The sequence below is a fragment of the Talpa europaea genome (genome assembly GCF_964194135.1).
Source record: "Talpa europaea genome assembly, chromosome: 8".
In the NCBI taxonomy this organism is placed as follows: domain Eukaryota; kingdom Metazoa; phylum Chordata; class Mammalia; order Eulipotyphla; family Talpidae; genus Talpa; species Talpa europaea.
This window is the reverse complement of record NC_140075.1, coordinates 120,053,704-120,072,106: the sequence shown is the minus strand read 5'-3', so window position 1 is coordinate 120,072,106 and position 18,403 is coordinate 120,053,704. Positions and strand designations below refer to the sequence as shown.

The 18,403-nt window shown below is 56.3% G+C and overlaps 1 protein-coding gene across 1 annotated transcript in view; it reads left to right on the top strand.

Annotated features, from left to right (window-relative positions):
* The window catches only part of RIN3 (Ras and Rab interactor 3), a gene marked incomplete at its 5' end in the record, with an annotated part of 115,567 nt that overhangs the window by 40,872 nt on the left and 56,292 nt on the right, over positions 1 to 18,403 (top strand). Inside the window, one exon of the mRNA XM_084240069.1 lies at positions 8,106 to 8,223. Coding sequence (XP_084096195.1) covers positions 8,106 to 8,223 — 118 coding nt within the window. The remainder of the gene's footprint in view (positions 1 to 8,105; positions 8,224 to 18,403) is intronic.

Sequence of the window (18,403 nt, the reverse complement as noted above, 5' to 3'; positions counted from 1 at the left end):
CAAACGGGGTCAGAACCAGGAGGAGGGCCTCCTTGGTGGCCCAGGGGCTACAGTCTCAGCGCTATCAAGCTATCCCCAGTCACTGCGGCCTGAGTTCGATCCCCAGCCAGGGAGATACCCACATGGTGCAGCAGACCTCTCCTGTCTCGCCTGCTGCTGCCCTCGGCAGTGTGTTTCAGTCGATCTGCCTGTTCTGCTCCCCACTCTGTCTCCGGTGAGTCCTCTCACCCCCCCCCCCACTTCTGGCCTACACCCCAGTTCTTGTGCATAAATAAATCTTAAAAAAAAACCAACAAAAAACGAGGAAGGACCCTGAGCAGCCTGCCTTGCAGCCCGTGCTCTGCCCACTACCCCACTGTAGTTTTGGGGGTTCAGCAAAAATTGGACCCTCAGCATGGGCCTGACTCCCATGCACCTGTAACACTGGGGAGAGGCTCTGCTTGCTGAGATTCCCGAATCCTGCGCATGGGGGAGCTGACAAAGTGGGGAAGCAGAATGAGGGAGCAGAAGGAGCTGCTGACTCAGATGTCAGCGCAATCAGGCACCAGATGATGTTTGTTCCCATGGAGGAGAGAGGCTGAGTGAGGATGCAGGGACGCTGGTGACCTGCTCCACTGGGGAAGGATTTCAGGAGATGGAGGCCCCCCTGAGGGCACGGGGTGCGCTGCTCCTTTCGTAATAACCACGGCTGGACAGGGAGGGCCCTAGCGCCTGAGCATGCCCTCTCACTGCTCCCCTTGAGCTCTCCTCTCAGGCTGAGGCCTGGTGTCTGGAGCTGCTAACAGGATGTCACTCACTGTCCGGGGTACCCACGGGTTCCCACTCAGACTCCAGGAGACACCCCTGAACAGCAGGAGGGCCCAGAGGGACCAGAAGCTGACATCACCTGGGTAGTTTTCAGCCTCCGAGGTTTCAGCTTCAAGTAACAAACCCAGCCTGTGGTGACTTCAGCCATGGGATACTGTTGTTTCCCTAATGAGAAATCTGGGGGTTGGGGTCCAGGACTAAGTCGTTGAGCAGCTCAGTAGTGTCTTCGGGACCTGGGTTCTCTCCTGCTCTCTGCTCTCTGCTCTGCCATCTTCAGGGTATTGAATTGTGTCATCAGGTTTGTCTCCTCATGCTGACAAACAGCAACTGTAGCTCCGGGCATCTCACCCATTTAAAGTAAGAGGTTGAAGGCAAAAGCCTTTCTTTTCGTGGGCTCGGTCTTTTTTTCGTCAGGAAACAGATGTTTTCCAGATGCCACATTGCCCACTCCTGCCTGCGGCGGGGATGGAGAAAGGGTAAGCGGGAAAGGAGAGCAGGAGAGCTGTGGTAGTGCCACCACACACGACTCATCTCTGGAGCAGAGCAGATGGCACCCAGGGCAGGATTGGGGTCACTTTGCAAGACAAAGGGGGGGCTCCGCAGGCAGGAACCATTCTGACCCATTCTGACTCCACTGTGCAGGGAAAGCAGCATCCCCAGAGAGGTCCCTGGCTTAGGGGGCCGGCTAGGGACTGAACCCAGAGAATCTGGCTCCAGATCCTGCAGACCTAAGTTTCCACGAAAGGGTTCCAGGCCCTCCTCTCCCACCCTGGCTTCTCATCGGTGCGGCAGCTCGCGTGTCCCAAATCTCTTGCAAGTAACCTCAACCCTCTAGGCGTGTGTGTGTCATGAGGCACGTGCTCTGCTGACGGTGGTGGGTCAGAGGACACGTGTTGTCGTGGTCACCACCCCGGCCTCCAGTCAGGGCCTGGCATTCCTGTCCTAGCTCTGCCACTAGTAAGTGATGTGGGCTCAGGAAGTCTTTTGCACCTTTGGGTCTTGCTTTCTTTGACTGTAAAGTGAGCTGCTGGGTACATCACTGGCTTTCCAGCTTCCCCACCGAGCTCTGGGGCCCTTAAGCAGCGCCCCATAGAAGGAAGTGGGGTGGATGATGAGACCCGTGTCCATATACCCACAACGATATCGTGACCTTCTCTTATATAACAGCGCTCCAAACTGAAGTGGCTCAAAACAATCACCATTTGATTTGCTCACGATTCTGCGGGTCAGCAATTGGGTTTGGGGTCCAGCCAGCTGGTCTCTCCGGGGTCAGATAAGCAGCCACAGTCATCTGGCAGCTGGACTCCAGTTAGCTGGGCTGAGATGGCCTCGCTCACATGGCTGGCGGTGGGGCTGGGTCTTGGCGGGGCCACCGCCTCCTGCAGGCTAGCGCAGCCGTCCTCACCCGACAGCTCGGGACCCAAGGGGGCGCGAGGAAGCCCACACATGTCTGGGCTGAGGCTCAGACTCCCCTCCACGGTGCCACTGCTGCCACCTCCTCTCCGTACTAGCAAGTCCCAAGGTCACCCCGCTGGGTGTGGGGAAATACGCTCGACCTCTTGAGGGGAGGAGTTGCAAAGAGTCTGTGGCTGTTTTTAATCTACCACATAGACGAGTGGTCTTTGAGGCCTTTTTCCTATCTCCTGTTTGGTCCAGCGCAAGCAGAAAAAGATACAGAGTAAAAATCTTATTTATAAAGATTTAATCTCAAATGAGATTATGCGTATAAAAATCTTAGCATGAGGTTTAGTGCTCAGCAAATGTTAGCAATCCATAATAATAGTAATTATTAATTATAACAACAGTAATTATTACAATATAATATAATGTATATAGAATCTATAATGTATAATATTTGTGACATAGGATATAGGGTATGTAATATCATATAGTTATTAATGTTGATAATATAGTTATATCACTATTAATATATTATTGATTATTAGTATTATAAATTATCAATATATCATCAATAACAATGGTAGTTATTATTATCGAGGAAGTGCATTCTCTCTGCCAGGTATTTTATATAACTGATCAGCCATCCTCACAGCCGTCCCGAAAGATGACTTTCATGGTTCTCATGCTCAGAGGAGGAAGTGGACACTCCAGAGAAATGAAAGTAACTTGCCTGTGGTCCACAGCTCCTAAGTAGCAGGGCTGGGATTTGAGTCCTACGCGTCCCGAGCAAGCTAGATGCCGAAGTAGGGAGAGAAGCCGGGGGCTTGGGGAATGTGTGTGTGGACCCGCCAGGGTGCTGGAGAAAGAGCTCAGGTGACTGCACTCCTAGCCCCTCTGCTCTCACCTGCAACCTTCTTTAGAGATTAACCATGAGCCCTGGGTGGGGGGTGGGGGGTGGGGGGTGGGGGGAGCAGACAGACAGCTCACAAAATGGTCTTCCGCCAGGCGGTGGCTGCGGCTGAACTCTGCCAGGCGTAGTGCGGGACATTTGAACTAATCGAGAACAATTGGCAGGCGTCTCCCCAGCTGGCCTCCCTGGGACGCTCTTTTTGCAGTGATGTCTGTGGGCGCTTCCTAGAAAGGGCCTTCGACTCGCTGAGCCGCTGACGCTCCTGGAAGGGAAACACAAACTAGACCATCTTATGCCAAAGGACCGCGGCCAAGCCAAGCTGCTGGCTGGAGTGCTGCCGTCTGGGCCCCACCCGCTCCATCTGGGCAGCAAGGGCCAGGGGGCTCCTGTAGCCAGGCCCAGCTCAGACTCCTCCCCTTCACCCCGCTAACGCTAACGCAGAGCCTCTTCCACCCCCAACCACAGCACAACTCCCCTCTCCCCGCCAGCCTTCCTCATCTCGGCTTTTCCCATAAGACCCAAGACTCGGCGATGGCGGAAGCAAGTGCTGCCACCAGCTTGCGCTGAGAGGTTACGTACAGGTTGCTCAGAATTGGGGACCTGTCAGAGTCTGGCCTCGGGGACTTTCCCGTCCACACGCTGGCTCCCCCTGAGTGGCGCACGGCCGCGATGATGCTAAGAGATAAGGAGGGGCTCTGGGTCCTGCTCCTGCACATCCGTCTGCCTGGCTTGGATCTGCTTAGCCTCTCTGCGTCCCGAGTCTCCCTCCGGCGGAGCGAGGGCCACAGCGCCCACCTGCGAGGGCTGTGCTGAGACTGGGCCACGCCACGCCTGAGCGCCAGGCCCAGAGCATAGCCACTACTGGCTCCTTGTGCCTGAACCCTCCAGGGAAATCCCTTCCGACCCCTTTTCACAGTAAACGTGTGTGTAGACTGGACCCCGGGTCTAGGCGGAGCCTGGGACTGAGGTTGAAGAACCAGCCATGGGCTGGGGCCTGGGGAGGCAGTAGGGGCTCATGGAGGGTTCGGCCTACGTGGGCGCCTGTGGGGACGCTGGGCGCTTCCCCGCACTGTATCTCGAGCTCTGGTTTCCTTCCATGTCTCTGCCAGGCGGCCACGCCCCACTTGCCCATCGGGACACTGAGGCTGCGGAGATTCCCGGGGCCACAGCACCCAGAACTGCTGCCAGGGCCCCCAGAAACCCAAAAAAGGAGCAGGTCGTGACTGTCTCCTGTCCCCCGCAGGGGCTCCTGTCCACCGGCTCCTCTTCTTTCTCTCCGTGGAGCAGGAAGGGGGAGAACCGAGGGGAAATCTAGAGCGTTCCAAGCTGGGTGTGAAAGAGCCACGCTGAGCCCGGCCCCAGGACTTGCCCTGCAGTCTCCTGAGGGAGAGAGGAGACAGCGTCACAAGCGCGGGGTTGGAAGCTGATGTCTGCAGCCAGCAGCACCTGTGGCCCTCCCTAGGAGGCCGCCCTCCCGGGCAAGCCTCTTCTGTTTGATTGGTTTTTTTTGGTGGGGGGCGGGGGCGGGTCTGTGGGTGGGTTTGCACTGATGCCACCAAAGTTGGAGAAGCACCGCTTTTCTTCCCGTGGCCTCCCGACCCCTGGGCTGGAGGAGCAGCTCTGCCACCGGCTCGCGTCCCCGCGGTGCGGCTCCTCACTGAGCAAGGGAGCCGCCTCCCTGCAGCAACCCCGCTCTGGTTTCCATTCAGGCGGGCTCTGACCTCAGCTCCGGTCCTGGCTCAGGGTCAAGGGTCCTAGTTTACTGTTGTCTGTCCTGGGGTCACCAAGGCAGCCTGCTCCCCAGGGCTGCAGCAGGGAGGCCCCTCATTCCATACTCACCCCACACGCACTCACGAGCCCTCACATGCGTGCACACTCACTCCACCCACAGCAGTGCTCCCGCACCCCGGGGGGACGGGTCTGACAATTTAATTCTCCAGACACTGCCCACCTGGAGAGCACAGACCCCACAGGTTAAAGGCAGGAGCCCCAACAGGACTGCCTCACTTCACATGCCTCACACAAGTGGGGTGCCCGGCCACCTGTGTCTCTGCTTGATTTGACTATGGACACAACCCTTCAGGTTTGGTGAGTCGCCAGGACTCCAGAACTCAGCAGAAGCTGCCTCCTGCGGACCACATTATGCTGAAGGATGCAACTCGGCCTAATAAAAGGGCCGCAGGGGCCGAGGCCTGGAGTGGGGGGATGCAGAGGCCCCACCCGGCTCCTGTGGAATCGGGGCACCCGCCCCTCCCCCACATCCCCAGGCCCCCCAACCCTGAAGCTCTGCTGAGTTTCAGTGTCCAGAGGCTGGGCCGAGTTTCGCTGTGTGGCCGTGAGTGATTTAGCCATGCGCTCAGCCGCTGCCTCGCCTGAGATCGGGGTGAACCGAAAGCTCCCGGTGTTCCGTGGCCCGGTGTTCCGTGGCCCGGTGTTCCGTGGCCAGCCCCCCTGTGAAGCCGAGGCCGCCGTGAGTCACCTGTCATGTCAACTCGGCTCAGTCCCTAGGGACTCCTGACGACCAACAAGACACTCCTGTTTCTCAGCAAATGCCAAGCTCTGTGTCAGGAACTGGGGACAAAGACCAGATGTAATTTTTTTATGAGACCACACTCATTCTCAGACACACTCACCCGTTCCCACTCACACCCACCCTCGCCTTCCCTCACACACCGCTAGTCCCCGCCTGCTCGGTGGGCAGGGGGCAGCTCGGCCGGGGGCCTCTGAGGAAGAGGCAAAGCGACCTCTTTTCTTTGAAAGGAAGGTGACGAGTCAGTTCAGTGAAGCTGCGGCTCACGGGAGGGCCAGGCCGCACTGGGGGCCAGGCGTGATCTCTGAGTGAAGGGCGAGGAGGCTTCTGGAGAGCCTCGTGTCGAGCCCCCAGGGGCGGGGCTCCCGTCCAGGCTGGGCAGGTCCCAGGCTGCAAGCTCCGCCCTGTGCCATCTCCCCCTCCTCACCACCGCTGGCCCGAGAAGCCGCTCCCCCAGCGACCTCCATCCTCCCCAGTTCTCATGCTCTCTCCACCCTGCTCTGCTGGACAAACTGCTGGTAAACTCATTTCCAGCCAAGGCCCAGTGACTGTGGACTCTCTTGCTCCCAAAGGGACACGCGTGCTCATGGAAAGCAAAATTTTAAGCCAGGACACCCAGCCGCTGTGGGCTGGATGGAGGGTGGGTGATTTCTGGAAAGTAGAGGAAGGGGCTGAGCTCAGACCCCAGCTCCAGTGGGTCCTCACCCTTTGGGCTTGCCGCTGTCTGCCTCAGTTTCCTCATTCATAAGGTGGGGGTGATGATGGCAGGCCCTCATGGCTCCCGTAAGAGATTCAAGTAAGACCGTGGAATCCGATGGGCTGGGGTGAGGGCCAGTGTGTGTCAGCTGTCATTAGTCACCAATAATGATATTATTGTAATGTTTTCACTAACAGCTGTAATACCATGGCAGGAACAATTATAATGTAGTGATATGATTATAATCGTAATCAGTAATGATGGCCGAGAATTCGGAACTTCCCTTAGGGCTGGTGGGGGAAGGGAAGCCGTGACATCTCGGTGATCCCCCAGCACCTCCCATTCCTGGGGCCCGTCCTCGGCGTTCTTGGTGACCCTGCTCCCCAACTCTCCTTCAGCAACGCGGCCAGACTCCTGGTCTCCTAAGCGCCAGCCCAGGTGCTGGGGGCCTGAGCGGGACAGAGCAGGACAGAAGGGGGACACTGCGACCACGTCCTTTCTCAGGAAAGGAAGGAGTGGCCTTCACTGGCTGAGGGACACCCCCTCCCTTCCCCAGGAAGCCAGGCCCCAAGGGCGGGGCCATTCCGTAAAGTGTCATCATCCCTGGAAGAAGGGACGAGCTTGGGAGTGGGGCAGAGGGGACAAAAAGGACATTTGAAAAAGACAGAGTTTGTGAGAGGAAAGAGGGGGCCCTCCCCATGAGGTCCTGAAGGGTGGGGGGCCGCTGTGGGTGTGACAGTGGGAAACTTCGGAGTCACGGCTGAGCAAAGCCATCGGCCGGAACAGGAGTAGCGGGGAGGAAACCTGAGTCCCCCCACTTGGGTTTGGACTTCGGGTGAAGCTTGGTGACCAGAGCACAGATATGTCCCAGGGCCCAGAGGCGTTGTTTTATCAGACCGGGATGAAATCATTTGAGAAGGAAGGACCAGTCCCTCCCCTCACTGGGCAGGGCTTGCCCATGGAGAAGTGGCATCCAGGCCACCGGCGTCCAGGCCTGGCTCCCAGCACTGCCCCTTAGAGCCACGAGGCCTTGGCCGGCGGGCTAAGCTTCCAACGTGTGTCCTGTGGGCTCAGCCCACGCACGCGACGCGTTTGCTCTGATCGCCCTCAACCAGCTCGAGGAGTGGGCCCCTGCTGAGGTCTGAGAGGCCTTGTTTTCTTATCCACAAAGTTACGATAACCACAAGACTCCCGTGGCGGGGCCGAGAGGCGGGAGCAAGTGTGCGTATGCAAAGAATTCTTAATAGTTCCTGTCACAGAGAAAAGTCTGTATTATTTATTAGCTATTTTTATTTCTGTGGGGGATAAAGTGTGAATTGACTAATATCTGTGATTGTTTCCAGCAGCCTCCCCCAGAGCATACGTGCTGGGGTGGTTGAAATTTAACTTGACTCCCCATGTATTAGAGCTTTTTTAAGTGTGGACCCCAGACCGCCTCCCAGATCAGAATCACCTGATTCTCCCCCTCCCAAACAGCCTCTTGGGGGGACTCAGGGATCTGCATTTTAAGCCCCTCCTGCCAAGCTCTATGCCTACAACACAGACACCTTTGGGAAACAGTGATTTCGTTGACCTCCCTCCATGAGCGAACGAGGACTTGATCTGGGGATGTGGACCAGGTGACACCTGGCTCCTGGGGCAGAAGCCCAGTTCTCCTGAGGGGTGCTTGACGGCCCTCCTTGCCTCTTGTTTCGGCAACATTTGCTGACCTCCACCTCACTCAGCTCTCTGACGCGGGTGCTCTCCCCTGTTCCTCGCAGGCGTTCCTGGTGCGCAGGGACAGCAGCCTGAAGCGCCTGGTGCTCTGTGTCCACGTCCCGTCCCTGCAGGAGAGCTCGTCCGATGTGCTCGAATGCGCCATCAAAGAAGAAAAATCGAGTAAGTACCTGTCTTCCCGTTCTGGCCCCCGACCACACAGCAGCAGCAGACACTGCACCCCGTAACCACAGCCACTGCTGTCAGGTAGAGGGGTTTAAAATTAGAAGAAGGGAGGGAAGCTTTGCATCCGCTGAAGTTGTTTGGCCACGTTTGTTTTGAACTCAGCTTATCGCTCAGAGGCAAGAGTTTCCGCTCAGCCTTGTCACTCATGGCTTGTTGTCTTGGCTTCCTCGTAGTGAAGCTGCCGGTGAAGTTTCCTCTTGTCAGCTCAGGCTTGAGAAAGGGAAGAAAAGGAGCGGGGATGGCTGGCCCTCTGGGTCCTAGGAAGGGCTCAGGATGCACTCCAGCCATGTGCTTGCAAATGTCACCTAAGCTCTCAGAGCCTCTATTTTCTCATCTGTCAAATGGACAATAACCATCGCCATCCAAGCTGTATCACAGGGCCTTTGCGAGGGTCAGAGTCCTGTATGTGCACAGGGCTGCCAGGCAAGGCTTGGGCCTCGGCGGGAAAATGTCTTGGCATTCCCCATCTAGGGTGAGTTGGTACTGATACTTGATGAAAGGCTTCCAGCTCCCCCCTGCACTCATGGGCCATGCCAGATAGTAAAGTCAAAAAAAGCTGTCGAAGACTCTAGAACATTCCAAATGCTGAGCCGGGTCCTCCTCAAATTGGATGTCGCGAGTGTAGGAAGCTTTTCACCTCCAGTTAGCAACAGAGTGACAACAGTTAAATAAGATAATAAAATATTTTTAAGTGTTTCATAAATATTCTAAGCATAAATTATAAATATACTTACATAATTAAACATTAAGTAAATATAATAAATATTTTAAGATCTTTACTAAATATTCCGGAGTGTTTGCTTCCCCAGGAACACTCGGGCCCGACATAGGGAAGAGACAAAGACAGGTCAGGGGGCCTCAGAGGCTTCCAGTCTAGTTGGAGGGTGGGGGTGGGGGCCCGGTTGGATGGGAGAGACTCGGTCATCAGTGCTTGCTGGGCCGATTGACGAGTGGCCTTGTGACTGCTGAGGGTCCCCTGGCCCAGGAGCTCAGGAGATGCAGACCATGTGGGACTCGGAGGGTGTCAGAGAAGGGGGGAAACCTGGGCCTTGAGGGTGAGTGTGTTAGTTAAGGGCTGGTTTTCTAGCTCCACAGGTGGATGAGAAAGTGAAAGCAGAGACAAGTTCCTGTTCTTGAGAAAAGGGGGCCTATCCATGGGGACCTGACTCGTGCAGAATGGGTGCCACATAATCCACTCATTTATTGAGTGTCTACTCTGTGTCGGGCTTTGCTCTGTCACTGGAGACACAGCAGGGAGCAGAGCAGAGTCCCCGCCTCTCGGAGCTCGCCTGCAGGTGACAGAGGAGGCTGACCTGGTAACAACAGCTTCAAGACAGAGGGTCAGGCTGTGGAGAAAGTGGAATTGGGAAGATCCACCAGCTGCTGTAATAACAAAAGTGGTTTCCTGCCCCCCTGCAAGATCCCTGAAGGCTCATTCAGGGACCCGGCTCCACACCTTGGCACGCAGCTTCCACTCCCTCTGCTGCATGGCCACGAGGGCGAAGAGCCTGGGGGAGTTCTGACTAGTTTCACCCCCCAGGCCTAGGTGGGGTGGGCGTGTCACCTGCCCTCACACCCACTGGCTGGAACTCAGTCACGCGACCATACCTGACTGCAAGGGAGCCTGGGAAATTGGTCCAGCATGTGTCCAGGCTCTTGGTGAACTGCTAGCTCCTTCCGGCGCCCTGGGAGCGGGCCATGGTGTGTGCGGTGGGGCTGGCGGGCTGGTGCAGGGAGAAGGCTGTTAATTTATGTACAAACTCTCTGCTGCCTCGAACAGGGAAAAACGTGTAGGAAATCTCGAAGAGAGAGAATTTAGTTTTCCGGATCAGATACGTGGCTCCCTCTGCAGAAGGGGTGAAGACGACAGGTTCGCACCGACCCTGGCAGGAGGACAGTAGCAGCCTGTCTGCTGTGGACCATGTGGTCCTGCCAGCAAGAGGTTGCGCTCGCACTGCACATAACTGGGCCTTCGGGGACTTGGCCTCCTGGACGCCCGTGACCCCCATGTTGGGGAAGTGTCTGAAAGTGGGGAGGGGTGATGTGCTCCCCAGGTCCTGAGGGGGCTTTGTTCCAGCGCAAGCCCATTGGGGGAGCTTCTTGGAGGAAAAGGGCTCCAGACTAGACAGTGTCTGGAGGTTCAGCTTCTCTCCTAAATCCCCCAGGCTTCTTTCTTGCTCCCTGCCCTCGTATCCAGGGTGATCACTGCAGGTTTCTCCAAGCCACTGCACCCCCCACCCCAGTTGTCGCGGCCTTTCGGAACGGTTCAGACAGCACACGCCAGCCTTGCCCCCGGGACTGGGAGTCAGGCCCGGCGCATGTCTTGCTCCTGGTAAGAAGCCCCCAGTCGAAGCAGGGCACTCGGGGGCGAGGCAGCTCGCACGGCGGCTTGTGTCTTCTTCCCCCGGGGCCGGCGGTGGCGCCCTATGCTCCATCTTTAAACTTTCAAAAAAGCAGCATTCAACTTTGCTGAAGAGACCATCACAACTCAAACCAAAAATCCTCCCTGTAACACAACTTCCGGGCATGACTGGCGCCCACTCACAGCCACCCCGCTCGTGCCCTCTGTAAGTTTGCATGTTTTGCTTGGCTGTTGAATTTCTTCCACTGAGGACCAAACTTTGGACCTTTGAGGTTTGCCCAGGAGGGAACCCAGGCAGCATCAAAACACAAGCAGGTGGAGGGTTTCCCGCCGCGATGATGTGCGGCTCCCTGTTCCGTGCCTTCTCCCTTCGCCTGTGAACGGGGGCTGATGATGGGGGCCACACAACCCGTGTTCCAACCCAGCCCTGCCTTTTACTACTCGTGGTGTTACAGGGCAGGGAGACGGGCACCCCAGAACCCCCAAAACTGCCTGCTGTAAATAGCTTCTGCCATCCGCCTTTTTTTTTAAAGATTTATTTTATTTGTACAAGAACGGGGGTACAGGCCAGATGTGCAGGAGGGTGAGAGGAGTCTCCAGAGACAGAGCGGGGAACAGAACAGGCAGACTGAAGAAATCCACTGCTGAGGGGAGCAGCGGGCGAGACAGGAGAGGTCTGCGCGCCATGTGGGACCCTCACTGTCCAGCGGGGATCGAACCGGCACGGCAGAGGCTGCGGACAGCTTCACAGCACTGCATTCAACCCACTGCGCCACCAGGGAGACCCAAACACATAAAATCTTTAATGGAAAGGAACTGTCATTGTGCAGTACAGACAAGACAAAGAATATAGTTTCCAAAACAAGCACCTGAACTTACCCGTCCCCTCGTGGGTAAATGCCCACCCAAACAGGCTTCGCCCACAACAAGGCCCGAAAGCTGCCACCAGTCTAAAGCACCTTCTAGCGGGGGCCCATAGAAAAGGTTCAGAAACAGCCAGACAAGTCTGGGAGGAAAAGAGCAAAATCAAAATCAAGATAAAGCTGCCATTGTTATCCTCCCGCGGGCCTCTCACCCGCACGCTTCAAGCAGCCCAGGACCAAGAAGCAAGCGCAGCTTCTTCACGTGTCTCTGCTCCACGGGCCTCCTCCAGGCCCCCATCTGGCTCCAGCCTGCTTCCTTCCTTCTCAGGCTCCTCCCCAGCTTCCCTGCCCTGCTCAGCTCCACCCTCCCTGGGGTGGGTCAGGGAACCTGGCACCTCCCCTTTTCCTGGGGACCACCCTGTTACAATGGGCCCCTGGACATGTTACCTAGCCTCTTTCGGCTTCTTGTAGTGGATGGTAACGGTGCCTCCCGTGTGCGGTGCTGGGAGGACTTTGTGCACCTGAGCACAGGACAGTAGCTGGAGCCCAGGGGAGGGCTGCCAGTGTTGCTACCACTACTCTGGCTCCGCTACTACTTAATAATAGTTGTAGTAGTTGCTTAATAATAATAATAGTAGTAGCTGCTATTACTACTGTTCCCGCTGCTCCTGCTATTGCTCCCACACTGTCACAATTGCTAGTACTGCCGCTGCTGCTCCCGGTGCTGCTGCTATCGCTGCTCCTGCTCTCACTGCTACTGACATGGCTGCCAGTTACTACCACCGCCTTTGCTTCTGCCCTGCTGCTAGGCCACTGCCCTGCTGCTCATACAGGGGCCAAGGCTCTGGGTAAACTCCAGGCGAGCAAGTGGGAGCCTCCACGTGTCCCTCATGGGAGGAGAGAGCCACCCGCCTCCCCAAGCAGGGCGCTCCTGAGCCTTCCTGTTGCTGTGGTGTCTGGAGCGGGAGAGGGGGTGGCCTGAGGAGGAAGTGGGCAAGGGAAAGGCCCAGGGCCTGGAACTAGGACCTTTTGTTGGGGTTCCCCACATGGCTCAGGCAGAAGACAGGGGCATCCCCCAAAAGTGAGTGGTCAGCCTCACTGTGTCCCCACTCTGCTTTGAAGCAGACTCGCCTGGCCGGCTCTAGGCGGCCCTCCACTTTCTTGTTTCCCTGAACCAGGAGCGAGTCCAGGCAACTTCAAAATAGAGGAACCATCAAACCCCGGCGCAGTCAGCTCAGTCTGGCTATGCTGCAGTAACAAACACCCCCAAGCCCCAGGGGTTTGCACGCACACCAAGCAACGTGAGTCTCTCACACGTAGACGGTATGTGGAGACGCCTTGCACAAGCATCTGCTCTGCAGTCCAGGCCGAAAGGAGGGCAGGAATCCCCCGTGGGATTCCACGGGGCTCCGAACGTTCTGCTCCAAGGCAGCAGGTGTCACCTCCCCTCACATCTCATTCACCGGAGCAGCCAGATGCCAGGGGGTGGGGGTGCCATCCTCAGGGGGCCGGGCAACCCGCAGGGAGGGGCAGCAGCCATTTTGAACAAGTGCTACCATTCACTGCATCCGCAGGCCCCTCTACACTGCGCCAAAGTGACAAGGGCCTGTGAGGTGTCGGAGTCAACATTTTGCCTTATCGGGGACCCTCTGAGGCCAGCTGTGTGTGCAGAGACCCAGCAGAGGAGGCGTGGGGGAGGGACACAGTCAACAAAGGAGCAGGCGCAGGGTGGACGGAGCCAGCCGACTTCCAGGCCACAGCCCTGACCCCCTGCGGCCGGCATGAACCAGCTGGCTGGGGAGTCTGGCTGTTCTTTTGCTGCTCCGCACCCTGGAAGATGAGCACAATGACACATCCATAAGGTGGCGATTTTCTGCAGGCTGTTAAAAAGTGAAAGGAGGGCCTCCCCGGTGGCGCAGCGGTTGAGCGCTGGGTTGCGAAGCTGCCCGTGGCCTCTGCGGCGCCGGTTCGATCCCCGGCTGCTCCCCGGCCACCGGAGGAGGGTCCCACATGGCGCGCAGACCTCTCCTGCCGCCCGCTGCTCCCCTCAGCAGTGTACTTCGGTCCTTCTGCCTGCTCTGCTCCCCGCTCTGGCTCTGGTGAATTCTCTCACCCTCCCGTGCTCTGACTGTATCCAGTGCTTGTATAAACAAAAACAAATAAATAAATAAATAAAAACATGCCTCTAAAAAAAAAAAAAAAAAGTGAAAGGAAGCCAGACAGAAGGCCCTGTCTCTGGAAGAGGAACCACAAGATGGTAGTGGATGGTGCGGTCTGGCCCCCATGGGAAGCGACTGCCCAGCACTGAGTTTCTGGGGCAGCCCCACTCTGCTCGCTGCCCGTTTCCTCCGCTGGGCTGACCCCTGGCCTCGCTAGGTCAGTCAGGGCTTCTTGCCAGGAGTGAATCTCCCCTCTTAGGGCCCAGGTTTTAGGTCAAGTAGTTGAAGTGGACAGAGACACTTGTTCTTGGCAACGAAGCCCACCTCTCGGGCAAACTCGGTGAAAGGTGTGCCAGTTGGCACAGGTGGTTCTTATGAAGTGCTAAGGAGGGGAGACACCCAGGGAGTCCTCCTGGGCAGTGGAGATGTACATGTGGGGCAGAGTGTCGCCTTTGAGTTCGGCTCCGGGGGCCTCCGTTCACGCTCGTGGCTTTGACCCTCTCGCCAACTCACCCCTTATCCTAGGACGGGGTTGAACCTGTTCTTGAATGGGAATGTATTGAGTCCACCAAAGGGTAAGAAATGATTATCACCGAAGTTGGGGTTGGCGGGGCCAAGGCAAACCCGGTGTTTAATGAGGGAGGCGGAGCTGCCCGTGTGCGTCTTGCCTTCTGGTCTAAGCCTCCTTTGAGAGCATGCGCTTTGGAAAGGCCGGCTGTCCTGGGATTTGTGTCTGTCGCCTGGTGACGTTGGACGTGTTACTTTACTTCTCTGTGCATCAGTTTCCTCATCTGCAAAATGGGAACATTGGCCACACAGGGCTGGAGGATGGATGAGTGAGTGCAAGGGGCCATGGGACGTGACACCTGGCACGTGGGGTGCATAGCAGCATCATAACTGGGACACTGGGATTCGTGATGCAATAGAACTTCGATACTGGGGTTCCTAATGAGGAATATAGGCTTGGTCTTCTTCATTCCTGGCACAGAACTCCGAAAATGTTCTTTGGAATTTTCTAAGTGATAACAGTGATAAGATTTAATCAATCATGCCTTTGTAAGGAGGCCTCCATAAAAAAAACCCAGAGGACAGGATGCGGAGGGCTGCCAGGCTGGCGAGCAGGTGTGGATTCAGGGAGAGTGTGCTCAGGTGTGTGGAAGCTCCTGCGCGCTCCCCACGGCTGGGCCTCTCTCCCATCCGGCTGGTCCTGAAGTACATGCTTTTATCATAAGCCGCTTCTCCAGCAAATACAGTGTTTCTCTGAGTTCTGTGAGCTGCGCTAGCAAATTAATTGAGCCCGAGAAGGGGGTCACTGGACCCTCTGAGCCATATCTGTTGTTGTGGTGTCAGCAGCACCCCACTGATAAAGAAAAGCAACAGGAGTCATGGGGCAGGCTGTGGGATGCAGGGCACTGCTCTAGAGCAAGATCCTGGCCTTTTTATTGACAGAAAAAAAGGTCAAACAGAACCTGAATTTAGGGCTGTAGGGAGAGTGAGTCTGTGGATATACTTCCAACCCCCACCCATGGCGCCAATCTGATCAACAAGGCATTTCACTCATCAGTCCCTGGGCTTTCCAGGTCAGACCTCGTGATGTATAAACATGGCCCCAGGGTGATCAAGCACCCTGCTCGGGTCTACCTTGAAAGGAGCCTTAGACGCTGCACCCACATGTGCCAAGCATAGGGATCGATGTGGTTGTGAGGTTGGCATCTGAACTGGGAGGGACCGAGCCCTTAACCTGTGGGATCTGACACTATCTCCAGGAAGAGAGCGTCAGAAGGGAGTTGAGTTATAGGATAACCTGCTGGTGTCGGTGAATGGCTTGCTGGTGGGGCTGGGGTCGGGGGAGACCCGATGTCAGAATCAGAGTAACTCAGACCACGCTGTTGTCTCCTCAATGAAATGGAGACTTTATGGGGAAAATCTGTCGTAATGCCCACACGCAGCGCATGCGCGGTAAGTTCTGGCAGCTATAATTAGCTATGGAGATTGAGTAACTCGCAGCTCACACCTCTAAACCATCACTTCCTGCAACCCCTGGCTCTGGAGAACTCACTCTAAGAAGTTGATTTATGGGGAGGGAAGGGACCCAATGGAACATGGTGGAGGATGGTGGGGGCCCTGGTGGTGGGTAGGGGGAGAGAGAGACATTGGTAGAGGATGGAATCTATAACCCTGCACAGACACCAAGGTATAAATCTACTTTATCGCAATAAACCCAAATTGGAAAAAAAAATAAAAAGAATTTGATTCATTCTTCTTATCTCACGTTGGTTACTGCCCGTGGAGGTTTTGGCTTAAGACTAACCACAGTTTGTTTCTTTCTCTTTTTAGCAGTTCCATTTTCACCTCCAAAATGGAGGTGGCCCAGGGAAAACATACGTCATTGGATAATTTAACTCTCCTAAAGTTCATTTTTCCAACGGTGAATTTCTTTTTTTCTTAAATTGATTTTGAATCATAATGGCACCTGTAGTTTTTTGCCTTCCTTTTCTTCACATAAACATTGTCTTATGAGTTTTCTCTGTTGTTAAACACTTCAAAGGCTTTGTGCCCAGTTAAATGTGTACTGAATGGTCCCTGGCACTGGAGCTAGGGGTAGGCAGACACAGGCCCATGAAGCAGACACACAAGCCAGATGGTTGTGAGAGCTAGAATGGACGTGTGCACTCTGGGGAACTCAGAACTGATTTCTTTTGACTGGTCAGTCCAAGCCTTCTTGGGGTTTGGGAGATGAGAAATCATTGCAAGAAAGAGAAATTGGGAACAGGGCATGCTTACCTGAGACCCCACGCTGCACTGGCTCACAGACAGACAGAATACCCATAAACCAGTGGACAGAAGCTATGTTGAGGGTGAGGAAGTGGAATCCATGTGATTGGCCGTAGAATCAAAGATGGCGCTGGGAGAAGGGTGCGTAGTCAGGTCCCAAAGGGCATTGACAGCCACCCGTGGTGCCAGGGGTTTTGTTTTATCATCGTGGGAAGATGTGACAGTGGTGGCCCCGTGGGATCGGTGATTTAGGAGAGAGCTGGGCGGTGTGGGTGATCGAGGGGACAGTCCACTGTGCCCAGAGCAGGACAGAGGAGGATGGAGGGACAATGGCCTTGGTGGTTGCTCAAGAACAATCTTGGGCAGTGGGCAGCGAGGCCAAGTAAGTGAGACCGGGCAGCTGAGCCTTCTTGGGGATGGAGGACAGTGAGGAAGCTGAACGAACGCACAGCTGCCTGGACTTTGTTTCACCCTGAGGAAATGGATCACAGGAGGAGGTTTTAGCAGCCATGTGAGAAAGCTCCAGAAAGAGAGGGGAGGCAGGGGTGTGGGGTGCCATGCCAGCCCCGCCCCTGTGCCGTGGTGCCACTTTGGGGGGTTTGCACCTTCAGAAATTGTGTCTAAGAAAAAACAGTCCAACTTAACTGTTTCTGAGAGCCAAGAGCCTCACAGAGCCACCCTCCTTTGGGGGTGATGGAGGTGTCAGGGGTCAGGCCTTCTGTCCGGGGACAGCACAGGTGTGGGCTTGGCTTGCTCAGCCTCTGGGGCTCCGCTTTCCCTTCCACTTCCTTTCCACCTCCTCCCTCTTCCTCCATGAAAACCAACTCTGGAAATTCCCAACTCAGCAAACAGGTTTATGCTAGCAAGTGAGAGACAGCACCGCGTAAGGGAGCGAGGTGCGCGGGCGGACCCCCAGGCTTCAGCAGCAGAGGAGGAGGTCGCTGAGCAGGGCATCCTGAAGCAGCAGATACCAGCTCTGCACCCACCTCGTCCTGACTGACCACATCCTCCTGTGCCCACTGCCACCAGGCCTCCGACTTCCTGGCAGGGCTTGGTACTCAGTGACATTTCACGAATGTCTCTCACCTGCTTGAGACAATTTCCTCCAGCTGCAGCCGCGCGGAGCCTCCCTAGAAAAGTAAGAATCCCGACATCCCCAAATGGCGCCCTCTGCTCCCTGCCTCCCCCTCTGCACTGTGCTGTGTCCTCGTCCGCTGGGCGCACCCCCACGCTTCTTGGCCTGTCGGGTCCTCTTGTCCTTCCTTGTCTCTTTCACATTTTCCCATCTCCCGGAAAACTACTGAGGGGCCAGTGAGTCTGACACCACAGCTGTGGCCCCCAGAGCCCAGCACAAGGTGGGGTAGGCGGCACCTCACACTTGAGAGATGGCTGGGGCGTTGGTACCCAGTGGATCTGAATTCAAGTGCCTCCCCTCCCGTCGGCAGGGAGGGCTTGGGCATCACCGCTGCCCCACTCAGCTTGGTCGTCTCCCGGCCGGCTGGACGCAGCGTCAGCTGACTGTACCCTCCGGCCCAAAGCCGCTGCTCCTTCCCTCGCCGCCCCGCCATCCACGCCACACGGGTGTGAGGGTTAGAAAACCTGGATTTGTGTCCCGTCCTGCCGGTTCACTTGCTCTGTGAACTAAAGCAAGGCCTCACTTCCACCAGCCGCGCGAGCATCAGCTCCTCCGCCGAGGAAGCGGGTGTGAGGAGCAGACAAGGAAACATGAGAACACACCTCAGCCCGGCAGGAGAGCCAGCGTGGCCGTGCAGGTGTAACGAGCATCCTTGAGCCCTGGGCCATGACAGATGGGGTGCTGCGTGGCTGAGCAGATCGGGACAGGCGTGGCGGACACCAGGCAAGGGCCTTTGGCATTGCTTTGTGGTTCTCAGGGCCACCCTGTGCAGCTGCTCTGGGAGGACCCCCCCACAGTCTAGATTTTAAGGGGGTTGTTCCCA